Source organism: Salarias fasciatus, unplaced genomic scaffold, assembly GCF_902148845.1.
Source record: "Salarias fasciatus unplaced genomic scaffold, fSalaFa1.1, whole genome shotgun sequence".
Classification (NCBI taxonomy): domain Eukaryota; kingdom Metazoa; phylum Chordata; class Actinopteri; order Blenniiformes; family Blenniidae; genus Salarias; species Salarias fasciatus.
The window spans coordinates 47,259-59,613 of NW_021941298.1; the positions used below are offsets into that span (position 1 = coordinate 47,259).

At 47.1% G+C, this 12,355-nt stretch overlaps 2 protein-coding genes and 1 long non-coding RNA gene across 3 annotated transcripts; all 3 read right to left on the bottom strand.

The window, feature by feature from the left end:
* Positions 1-158: 158 nt before the first annotated feature.
* On the bottom strand, positions 159-8,382 carry LOC115384757 (SLAIN motif-containing protein 1-like). The gene is given in 17 exon segments (XM_030086991.1): positions 159-368; positions 441-664; positions 667-780; positions 930-1,010; positions 1,013-1,117; positions 1,798-1,817; positions 1,819-1,888; positions 1,891-1,980; positions 1,983-2,123; positions 2,545-2,691; positions 3,128-3,238; positions 3,788-3,881; positions 3,884-3,909; positions 5,997-6,130; positions 7,939-8,134; positions 8,137-8,353; positions 8,356-8,382. Coding segments are annotated over 17 exon segments (1,872 nt in total). The 3' UTR covers positions 159-293.
* A 953-nt stretch (positions 8,383-9,335) lies between these two features.
* Positions 9,336-11,291, bottom strand: LOC115384760 (sciellin-like). Its single transcript, XM_030086994.1, has 8 exons — positions 11,288-11,291; positions 11,220-11,256; positions 11,033-11,101; positions 10,771-10,833; positions 10,619-10,690; positions 10,052-10,160; positions 9,794-9,895; positions 9,336-9,703 (listed from the first exon to the last, which is right to left on the bottom strand). Exons 1-8 carry the CDS (start codon positions 11,289-11,291, stop codon positions 9,674-9,676), a joined length of 486 nt encoding a protein of 161 aa, XP_029942854.1. The 3' UTR covers positions 9,336-9,673.
* Positions 11,292-11,358: 67 nt separating this feature from the next.
* On the bottom strand, positions 11,359-12,355 carry LOC115384754 (uncharacterized). The gene is made up of 3 exons (XR_003930953.1): positions 12,308-12,355; positions 11,628-11,678; positions 11,359-11,412 (listed from the first exon to the last, which is right to left on the bottom strand). It is a non-coding gene; the product is annotated as an uncharacterized LOC115384754 (long non-coding RNA).

The window sequence follows — 12,355 nt, forward strand, 5'->3', positions numbered from 1 at the left end:
TTCACATTTAACCACTGATGATCGGAGTATTGCCTGGCCGGTTCATGGTGTGTGGATCTGTGCAGGGAGGAGCGGCGAGGTGAGGATCCAGCCTGCTGGACCTGTGAAGCGTCACCAGTCTTCTCCTCCGTTCCTCCGGTGAACAGTCGTGCTCTTCGTTCATTCTAACAGTCGCTTCTGCTTGGATCACTGCCCGAGACCAGGGACTGTCAGCACACACAGCAACAAGTGGAAGAGGCTGGGCGCCGTGACGGGTTTACCCTGTGCACTTGGAAAACGTCCCTTTATTTGGGTCAGAAGCAGCCGTCTTTCCAGCTGCTGTCGCGCAGGGCGCTCATGGCAGCCAGGCTTTTTGGGGAGTCAACAAACTGCAGGGAAAAACAAGAAAATCCCATTTTGCTCATGTCTGGATCTCCGTCGGGTGAAGGGAGAACTCGGACGTACCTGCGTGTGGGCTGGGTGATTTTACTCGCCCGTGGAACCGCGCTCGTTCCCACGAAGGAGGCGGGGCGGGGCAGGGAGCTGCGGGGGATGGCGGACGGGCCGGTGGCGCCGGCCTTCAGGGCCTGCGGCAGCAGGCTGCCGCTGGGCTTCAGGGGCTGAGACAGGGCGGCGCTGCTGGGGATGGAGTGCAGGCTGGCGGAGGTGGACAGCGGGCTGGAGCGGGGCTCTGCTGCACCGTGGGGCTCACGTACGCCGTGGCCTTCAGGGGGTGTCGGGTCGTCGTCGGGAAGTTCCCCACGCTCTGGACCCGCTGGCTGAGTTGACCCGGGGAAGGAACTGCGGGGAAATATTGAGGTTGATCATCATGCAATCACTGCGTTTGAAGCAGGTGCGCCTTCAGACAAACGACGACGCACATTCAGTCGTTAATTCATGAACGAATAACGGAGCTCCGACTGATTTATTCATAAACACAAGATTCTTACTGGAGGACTGGAGCCGTGCAAGCCCATTGGATGAGTCAAAGCTCTGGCTGCTCCGCAGGGAGGGCATCGCTGGCAGGGAGAGGGGCCGTGGGAGGGCGGGTTGACAGGGGAAGCCAGGCAAGGCATACTGGGAACGCTAGGCATGCTGGGAGCTCGGATCAGGTTGGGCATGCTTCTCCGGAGCTTGTCTACGCAACAATATGAACAAATCAGGTCAGCAGTTCAGGCGTCAGGCTCGAGCGTTACAAGTCTTTCACTTACAACAGTTAAGGTAATACTTGTCCTTTTGAGAAATGTAAGATTCAATTAAGTCATTGATCTTTGCCTGAAATGTGTCTCTATGTTTTTACAATGACTATTCAAAGCAAAGTAACACCTACTGTTTTATTTAATCAATGCTGTGCTGGGAAACAGGGCACGGCCATGCCCACCAACACAGACAATTTTAATGTAATGTAAGATTACTATTACATTTAAAAATCCAAACATCTCCTTTTAATGAGCCCTTATTGAGCTAAAATGAGGAAAGCTTTGAGAAAAATCTTCAATTATGTTGAAATTTGAAATGCTACAAAGCAAAAGTAACATATAAGGCACTCTAATAAGTTCTCTCTTCATGTGATTTTTTTTTTTTTTGGCCTGGTAAATATTAAGTTTAAGCTTGGGTCAAACATTTAGTGGGAAAAAGTGCAGGAAAATCTAAATGTAAAGATGAGTGTGTGTATGTCCAGAAGTGGGCGGAGCTCTGGAAGTGGTGGGATTTCTAAACTCAGAGCCACTGGAACTATTCTGGCTCTTGGGACTACTGTATTGTACGCTTGATGTAATGTACACTTGCAAAAGGGCGGTGAATCGATTGCCCACTCACCTGTGCTGTTCCTGTACGCCGTGTGTGTCTGAGATGAGGCTGGAGGGCCCACAGTACTGCGAGAGTCCACTGAGAGAAAACTGAGGGTGTTGGAGCTGCGCCGACAGTCTCTGATACTGGAGAAGGTGTGTGAGTGCGGCAGGCCGGCCCGCTGCATGGAGCCCGTCCGGAAGAGCCGGGGCTGGGGGGCGGCAGCTGGTCGTAGCCCTCGTCCTCCTCGTCCTCCTCCTCCAGGTCCATCTCGCTGCGGCGGAGGGAGTGCAGGGAGAAGCTGGAGCTGCGGCGGCTGGCTGTGGCTGAGGTAGAGGCGTAGTCCTGTCGTAGACCTGCGGCGGGGGGGATCAAAAACCCACAAGACCTGAACCTCCTGCAGCTCCACCATGAATCTCCCTCTGAAGGAGCCGCTCATCCATTATTCACCAGACTCCACCGATACTCGGACATTTTTCTGAAATGTTCTGCATAATTTAACAACTACAGTACGGTACGATATGCTCGTCTGCTCGAGTCCGGCTCTACAGAGGTCAAACACTGACTTTATTTTTAGCCATTTATATCAATTTCAACACGTAATTCATTTCAGTCTCTCCAGAGGGAGATGCATCTCATTTTCTACCATGAATATATAAACTAAAGCATGATTATAACCACAGTATCAGCATTAAGACATGGTTTTAATGTGTCAATAAATGATAACTATGAATTCAACAAACAGTTCCGATATCACGATTTGGAGTAGTGACTCACTCTCCTCCTGAAGTCGTGCCATGACCTCCACGTCCGTCATGTCCTGCAGCTTGTAGCTCATGGAGATGGAGTCGTCCTCCAGCTCCGACACGCCCGCCTCGCTGTCCACGGAAGACTGGGGGGTGATGGCCGCATGGCGCCGGCCCTCTGAAGGAGAAACACACGCTTTGAAGCGAAGTGGGGAAGCGAGCGAGGGGTGAGAGGGTTCAGCCTGAGAGTTACATGACATCTTCACACACCACAGGGAAAACCGGGGATTCACTGACACTTTGATACACTGACGGGATGAGATTGGGGGTTTAACCTCAAACCTTGGGATTGGAACACTGTCAGAACCGCTGGCCTAAAACAGCAGACATGTGATGGGAGGGATTGAATCCCTCTGCTCCCAAATCTCTGTGAGGTTTCCTTCTAGAGGAAGTAAAACTCGTGCCAAATCGAGCAGATCAGGATTTGCTGTGGCGACACCAAAAGGGAGCAGCCAGAAGACGATCACGGTCACTGAGCTTTAGCACATTGAAGTCTTTTAAAAAAAAGGTGCAGACTTAATAAAAACCGCCGTCAGGTCAGAGAGGCGTCTTACTGTGGAGGGTGGAGTTGGACAGGAAGGTGGGCGCTCTGTCGGTGAGGCTGCAGCTGGCTCTGAGGGCGGGGGTCGACTGGAGGAAGGACTGGCTGGATGACGGCAAGACGGCTTTGAAGGAGACATACAGAGCAAAGCACAGTGAGGACCGACCTCCACTTCCTACCTACTACTGCTGTTTGTGTTGATGTGAAATATGGATGAACAGACAGAAGAAGCTTTTCCCTGGTGGAGTTAAAGATTGCTTATCACCATCTGTCAGATGGTACAACTCTTTAATCTCTTCCCGACAAAGTGCTGTAATCTGACTGTGAATGTCAACTAGCAGGGTGTTTCAGGATCTGGGTTATCTGGCAGAGCGAGCTCAGAAAATACTTTGCCAGGAAAAGATGTTTTTGGTTTAACAGACTGCAAAATGTGAAACGTACATCGCCGAAGTGGCTAACTGGTACCATCATGTGGCTGTAATTTGGCACCAGCATCAATGTCAATGTCTTAAAAATGCAGCTCGTGTCAGTTTGTCACAGTAAAGCCAGATCTGATAGGATTACCAGCCACAACAGAGATTAGCGTACGGTTGACGACGTATATCAGATGTTAGCTTGAGATGTTAGCTTAGACGTAGCGCTGTGGGGGATGACGTGCGCGCGGCGCCGTTACCTGGGGGCTCGGGTAGTGCAGCAGGTTTGGCGTAAGGCAGGATGGGGCAGCTGAGGGTGGACGACAGGCCCTCGATGCAGCTGTAGGGACGGACAACGAGACGCCGCCTCGCCACCGCTTGGCTGAAGAGAAGAACGGTTGAAGCACACGTTAGCGGGACTGCTTTTCCGTTTAACACTCATGCAGGGCAGCGATTGTACATTTTCACACATCGTGGCCAAATGTTAATCCGCTTCTACAGATCAGTATTGATGGGTCACAGCTGATACAGTAAGACGGGGTTTAGCTCAACGCAGCGGCTTATTGGGCCGAAGCACAGATTTTCTCTCTGTGTTTGGAGGGATCTCGGATAAGCAGGGATTGAACATGTAGGCTACAACTCATTCCCAAAAACGGAACTGGGTCTGCTGTGGTCTACTTTGGGGTTTGGAGGTTATTTTTAATCATAGCATTTCACATTAGGTCTTTCCAGCTGTAACCAACAGCTTCATTGTTTATTAATAAATGACAATTGCAACAACTCCCTGCACCTCGCAGGCTTTTAAACCCTTATTAGAGAGGACACTCGTATTAATGAGTTTAATTCTACCACAGGCAGTTCAGTAATGAGCACACTTTGCATGGTTTCCTAATGTGTGTCCGGTGTGTAACCGCTGATTGGTAGTCAGAGAGGCGCTCACCTGACAAAGTGGAGCATTTGGCATTCCCGACACAATTAGGCTCAAGCACTAATGGATACGACTAGCATTCAGAGCCAGTTAGAGCAACAACTCCAGGACCTGAGGCACAAGGAGGTATTCATGACCCCGGGGAGGCGAGCCAGGCTTCGCTCAATACAGCTTCAGAGAGAGACGGGGACCTTGAAATGCACACACACACACCGGTAAACATCCGCGTGGACGACATGACGCTGGAGGACGGTGAATTCTCCATGAAAGCACACACTCATGCAGCCATTTGACTCACGCTCACGCAGCACAAGAGTCTCTCTACGTGCTTTTCGGAGCAGTGAGGACTTGTCTGCCTCCGAAGCCTAGTTAATGTAAGCATGGTTTCCATGGTAACCGTATCCCCACGCACGCTCAAGACTGGAGAAGATCTGAAACTGGGTCCAGCAGTGAAATACCATGGTCCCGTCCCAGCTAGTGAGAATGCATACCCTGACAGGCAAACCACTCTCTAAAGCTTGAAGATTTACCGATAAACAGGAGCTGTAAATGTGACGAGCTGCAGAGGAAGTAACGCCGAGGATTTCACAGGTTTCACAGGAGGCTGACTGCAGAGTCGCTGACTCATTTCAGACAGAAACCACAGATTCGTTGGATATACAGATGAACCTGTCATGTCACTGACAGTCTTCTGCGTGGAAGACGTTAAAGTGAAGCGGCAGGCTGGTAACTCGTCCTGTTTTTGATGTTTCATGCAGATACTGCAGCTTATTCCGTCTGTGATGTGAATATAAAACACCGAATGCTGGACTTCATATTAAACCCACTCAGACATGTGGAAAACATGCCGAGTCATTTTGCTCCCACGAGTTAGATAAGAGGATTTATGACACATACACACATTAGTCTGCTTAAGACAACACTGCGATCAGAAAGTCATTATTTCAGCTTAATATAAAGTACATTTTAGACATTCAGATTAACACATAATCAGCAGTGATTCTTAGAGCTTTTAGTGGGATGTGTGCAATCTTTTTATCTATGTTTTTAACTGAAAACTAATTATTACTACTCATAAGACGTCAAACTAGTTCTCCAACCCTTTCTAAATACAAATTTAACTTTAAAACGTTAAAATCCTTTAAAGACCCATTCACATAGAGGTGGGGGTAAAAATGCCAAACTGATAAAAACATTTTCATTCTTCGTACAACAATCCAGTGAACATTCAAATGAATACTGCTTTCTTTCATCTTCAGACCACCAGGGAATAAATGTACCTGAACAGAAACCACATGTGAATCTGGGTCCATTCAATGCAGCCGCCATACAAACACCCTGAGTGAAACAACCTCAAATTAAGCAGAAGAACCAAAGCTGCCCGCGGTGAAAAGCTCCCACGGTTGGGCTGAAATCCCGTTGCACGTGCAGACGCTTTGAGTGAACTGCGCTGAGGCTCACGATCACATGTCAGCATCAGCACAGAGCCAGATGTGGCAGCAGATGAAAATCTGCTAATCCGGCCGTCGGATACGCCGTACCTTGGTCCAGTCTGTGGCAGAGGGTCATCCTGGCCAGCTCCACCTCTGGCCCCGGGTGGTCCAGGACCTGCCACCACTGCAGAGGGCTGAGGGCGCTCTCGCACCGCAGCTTGGCTTTGGGATTCGCATATAACCTGAAACACACAGCATCACTCACCGTTAGGCCCTGACGCCTTTATAGACGAGCCACTGTTGTTATTTCACCAAGGGGAGTGACGTCCAATAAGCTCGAAGGCGGCCATATCTATTTAGAAAACGACCTCCACCCGCAACAGCTGCGCCTCTCAAGAGGTGAGTTTTATTGCAATCACATAATTCATCTGAGGTGAGGCCAACTGATAACCCATGGCTGAGCGAGCTTTATGAAATCCAAAAACCAATTCCTGCCATTTCATTTGAGCCACACAGAAAAGAAAAGCATCAGGCGGCGAGGCTTCATCACCAGCAGTGACGTTCAGTGAAACTGAATCTGAAACAGCTCATCACTTCACTACTTCAATCCTTAATAATCAGAACATCACTTTTTCAATAACTTGTTCGCCATTGTGATTCGGTTTTAAGCGAATAGTTAACTTTCAAACTGTAAAGATTTGCTTCTTTTGCCAGGTTACACGTGAGCTGTTCTGGTTCGAGAGCATCTGCCATGAAAATCAAGTCTACAGTACAAGTTGAAACAACAAATCTCCTAAACAGAGGCATCTAGATAGAGTATTCTGAACAGAAAGAATGAAGTCAAGCAGAGCGCTGAAGAGAATGCTCCAGAATAATCAAGTGACACAACTAAATGAATGTCAGTCATCACTGCTACAAACTGGGCGCCTGTTGTGTTATAAATGTGCTTTAATTAAAGGTATCTGCCACACGGTGGTTATAGCCTGGTGCTGTCACGTCACAGTGGAATTTACATGATCTGCCTGTGTGGAGGCTTTCTCTGGTTTCTCCGGTTTCCTCCCACAGTTTCCCTCAACACCACAAAACACATGTGTTTTAGATTAATCCTCAAGTTAAGATGACTATAATCACCTGTGGGTGTGAATGTAAGTGTGTGTTACATAAAATATGTCAGTTTGATGTTAGGGGTTTGCTTCTTTCATATGCTATAAGCATGGTTCTTCAGTTGGATTATGTCGGCTTTATCTGGTGCGACCATGGTATACGATGATGGTCAGATTTATTTATTTCCGAACATTTTATAAAGAAAATGTTAAGTGATTTCCATTTTATTGGCAGCCCAAAATGGAAAAATTCAAGGAGCCTGACTCAGATTTTTTTTTCTCTATAATAGCTGGATTTTTCACAGGAAAAATGTGCCTACAATTAAAATAATCACAGGGAACTGAAGCGACTTGTACTTCTGCTTCAGAAACTAGGCCACAGAGTTACACCGACTCCAGGGTCAGGCGGTATAATGTTAAATGGAGTATGAACACACACACGCTGGATCCTGCGGTGTGCTACATTTTTTTTCCAGCTCATCACATCAGGATGCACGGATGTGGGAACGGTTCAGCAGTCAGCGTGTCAGATGTGTGAGCCTCCTCAAGTCAGCAGCTTCAGAGGAGTTGAGCCTGGGGCAGTACACTGCACACAAAGCCAGGCTGTGTGATCACAGGCTGGATGGTCGGTGGTGGTGGAGGAGGGGGGTTATTGTTTCTAATTTCATCCTGAGTGGGTACCTGTGCTGCATGCATGGTGCATGCTGGGAAGTCCAAAGCTTGTCTGTTTTTAAAGCTGGTTTTATAAAGAAGAGAAAAATAAGAACTCAGTTTTGCAGTCAATGATATAATCAATAAGGGAAGCATGAGGGTTGTGTTAAAGTGGCGAGCTGTGGCCTGTGGAGACAAGGGACCAGGGACCAGGGACTGTAAAGCCATGAACCACCTCAACCCTAAATAAACATGAAGACACATGAGCAGCGGATCAGGGGTTCGGGGCGGGTTACCAGCTCTCGGGCTCTCCGATGGGCAGCACGGCGCTCAGGTCCAGAACATCCACCTCGTCCAGGACGGTCGCTCCCCCTCCTCCTCCTCCTCCTCCTCCTCCAGCGGCGCCGCCGTCCTCCTCCGCGTCCGCGTCGGGGGACGCGGAGCTCGGCTGGAAATAGGCGATCGGCTCCTCCGGCGGCCCCGCAGGGGATGCGGCTGAGCGGGGCTGAGAGCGTCGTGTCTGGCGGCGGCGCGCAGCAGCAGCGGGGTCTGGAGATGGAGCGCAGGCCCCGCGGAGAGGTTGTTTACCGCGTTCGCTCGGGTCCGCAATTGTTCGTTCTGCCTCTCCAGCTTCCGGACGAGCTCCTGCAGCTTCAGCACCTCCAGCTCGGCACTGCTGATCTTATTGTTGCCGTTGACGTCCGCCATCCTCACCGGGGGCTCAACACCTCTGCTTCCATCTGGGAACCCGCTCATTGAGGATGGGGGCGCGTGAGAGAGAGGGATGCAGAGCGCACGAGCCGCCTCGCAAGAGGGTCCTGTTCAGTTGAGAGAGGGGGTCCAGATTCTCCCGTCTAATGCTGCTGCTGCTGCCTCACACACACACACACACACACACACACTCACACACTCCCACACACACACGCTGATGCTGCTGCTGGATGACTGCACAGCCTCTCTCTCATTGGTCAGCAGACGGAGTTTAACTCGCATCACACCACTGCCGAGGACTTCCTGCGCGCGCAAGCATGCATGCATAATAAGCCTGGGATTTTTTCAAAAACAATCACAATAGAAGCAGTTACGAACAGTTTAAACTGTTTACATATTTTAACAATCAAACTTACCTATGTGCAAAATTGTCACCAATGTTCATTTATCTTCACATGAAACTCTTTCTGTGTCATCTCAGATAATTCGTCTAAATTTAGGCCTTTCACCATGAGTTTTGCTTCCCTGTGAGTTTTGCTCTAGTTTCCTCTCACAGTCCAAAAATACATTTGAGAATCATAGATTGCTCTAAAAATGGCCTTTAATTGTAAATTCACGTGAGTGTGTGTGTGTGTGTTTTGCTGGCTGGAGACTTCTCCTGAGTGTACCGTGACTTCCCTGTTTGTCCGCTGGGATCGGATCCAGCGCCACATCTACCTGAGATGGATGAAGTGGCTTAAAGGATAAATAGATTAAATCTTTATACAAAACAAATTTGCTGTTGAAATAAAATATTTACCAAGAACACACATAAAACATTGAAGATGTGCCACTGAGTGAGAGAAACAAAATGCACCTGTTCAAAACTGTCCTCCATTTTTTATTTTTACCCTTTCTTATTAAATTTGGCAGATCAACTGCAATTAAAAGATGCTAGAAATGCATAGGTGTCCATGTTTATGTAAAGTGTACACAGAATTGTCATTTATTTTCATGACACTCATTTGTTTTGCAGATTAAGATGCTTTATTGACTTCAGTATTGCACAAAAAAAAAGCCCCCGGCCCTCACTGCAGTATTAACTATCACATTACACACAAGAGTCCCCAAAAACAGCTGCAAACTTCAGTAAAGGTAGCTTGTGGGGTAAACATAGAAACAGTACAGTGTATATAGTATGAAGTATTCTGTGCGCTACACAGTCCTGCTTGTTATTGGAAAAAAGTCACTTGTCAAACCTCCCAGATAAAAATCTTCCTGCTTGTTATACTGCGACAACACGAGAACCCAAAGCACACGGATCAGCAGCACTCTGCTTCTTCACTGTGGAGGCTCAGTGACGCCATTTTGCTGTTTGTGGAGGAGAATTGAAAATGATCAAAAACTATTCTTTGGATTTTTATTGATGATCATTCAAAATGGGAAGACTCCATGTTTTACCTCTGGTGACCTCAAGCAGTTCTCGCAGTGCACCATGCCTCTGTAGACCCACATGCTGTCCCCGGCCTTCAGGTGACCCAGAGTGCTGCTGCACACGTCACACTGCCAGAACAAGCAAGACGCTCACATGAGGACACGGACGTGTGGCATTAACATATCGTGTTCCAAAATGTTTGAGAAATATTCAGACACAGAACCCAAGGTGTTTACTTCAATATTTACCCTTCTCTCGCCACCCACACGTCCTGATATGCTCACCTTGAAGCAGGAGGCGTGGCAGTTGACGTTGATGTCCTCCAGCACCATCTTGGCGTCGCCGGTGAACGGCTTGCGGCAGGTGGTGCACAGGTCCTTCTCCAGCAGCGTCCTGGGTCAAACCACATGTGTTATTACAATGTGAAGAGTGAATTCAATCCAACCTAAATTAGAGCAATCTAAATCTAATTTCTGATTCACCATCCAGATGGAAACGACTCAAATATTCCAATCAAACTGTTGAAGACGCTGTCATGATCTTTAGACTTTTCCTTAATCAGTCAGAGCAGGTTCACATATTTCTCTTGTGGTGAAATGCTGTGAAATGTTGCTGCATCATTTGAAGACGCTCCAGTGTTTTCAGGAGAATCATGGGGCGATCTGTTATCTGTTTTTCTAGGGAGGAGGGGATCCAGACCCTCCTGTCATTCTGTGTTTTCCTCCTCTGCTTGTACAGCTGTTTCTGGCGTGTTACTCAAAGCAGTCCACTGTGCACGTCCAGTTTCTGCATGTTTTTTTGGCAGCACAGATGTTTCCAGCAATGAGACGGCCGCGACTGAGAACTCCTACCTATCAGAAGATGAGTACACACTCCTGGTGGAGGATTTTGAGTAGATCGGGTCCGACAGACTATCATCTGACCTGGTGCAGCAGGGAGAACGTGATCAGCCGCGTCAAGTCTCATTCTGCTGTTGAAATCAGAAGATGAGAAGATGCGATACCTGCTGCTCCTGTATGTTGTTGAAGTGTAGGAAGTGGGGCTCGTGGTGCTGGAGTAATCATAACTGTAAAAAAAAAAAAAAACAATACATTTACAATATTTCTTATTTATTGTACAATTCAGACCTGGAGCTGTTTCTGGAATAAGAGTAGTTTTTGTCACTGCTGTACTCATCCCTGAGTGTCCAAACACACAGCACACAGGAGAGTAAGACCACAGCCACATCTGAGGAAGTTGTAGGATACTGATAGAGAAACGGTTACCCAGGCTTGGTGCTGATGGTGTAGGAGGTTGTGCTGGTGATAGGAGAGTCCTCGGTGTACGAGCTGTAGCTGTGTAGAGGATGAGAAATTAAAAGCCTTGCAGCAACACTTTAAAGCAGGAGGAGTCAAACAGTTCTGCTGGAAACCACCTGAAGCTTTCTGAGGGACTTCAGGTGGAGCTGTTTACCTGCGGATGGTGGATGAAGTCACAGTGGGGCTTTCTCCTAACAAAGAGTCAAAAGAAAAAGTCACAACGCATTGTGATGTTTGAGATGCTGGGAGTAAGAGGACATTTAAATGATAGTGAGACTTTCCTGACCTGTTCAGAGGAGAAGTCAGAGGATTTCGTCCGGAGACTGTTGTACAGATCATCATCGTCCCTGTAAAGACAACAGTGATCGTGATATTATGAATATATTTATTCATGTATTTTAAAGATGAAAGCCCATTACTGTAGTTTAGAAAATCACGACTAACACAGTACTGAATGAAGCAACACCTCCTTGAACAACACTGAATTCAGTTTGCATGTAGAGGAGCCATTAAATGACGGCTGATGAGATTTGATCTGGTTGTTTAGTATATAGTAGCTCACCTAATAGAGCTGCTTCTCACTGTCACAGTCTCAGAGGTGGAGGATGTCCTGCTGCAAAAGCAAATATTAACTATTACACAGTGATTATAAAGAATAGAATAAATGAATAGACCCTTAAGATTTCCAAGAGAGGTCCTAAAAGCATAATATCATCAAACCCAGCCGTCAAACATGAAGCCCATCAATCCTTCCTGTTGAAAATCCACCTCAAACCTCTTTGGTTCCTAATACAGAAAGATTTACCTCAAAGATCTCATGAATGCGTCTTCTACACATATCTACTGGAACCTGACGGAGGCGCTTTGCCTCCATCTAGTAGTCGATTATTGCTGCATTTAAAGTCATTTACATCCCTGTGTTAACTCGTTAACTCATCTGAGTTTATGTGCTCTGCTAAAATTAACAATCCCACTTGATTTAGCATGTGCTTCAAAGCAACATAGCAGATTTATTTTCTCTCAAATAGCTGGAAATAATTCAGGCAGAGAGGGGATATAGTATGATTGCTTTTACTGTTCAGCACTTTGCGTTGTTTTTATAAATATGAAAAGTGCTATATAAATAAATCTGATTTAATTTGATTTGATAATAATAATCATCATCATCATCATCATCATCATCATCATAATAATATAATAATAATAATAATAAATATAATATGATACTGTGTTTTGACATACCCAGAAGCAGCTTCATCTTTGATGGCCTGAGGAATTAGTCTGTCATAG

Excerpts from the sequence above, each read along its gene's own strand:
- LOC115384760 (XM_030086994.1), bottom strand. Across the intron at positions 9,896-10,051 it reads GCCACGCCTCCTGCTTCAAG|TGTGACGTGTGCAGCAGCAC; the intron begins GTGAGCATATCA and ends TTGTTCTGGCAG. Across the intron at positions 9,704-9,793 it reads ACTGCTTGAGGTCACCAGAG|CAAAATGGCGTCACTGAGCC; the intron begins GTAAAACATGGA and ends CTCCACAAACAG.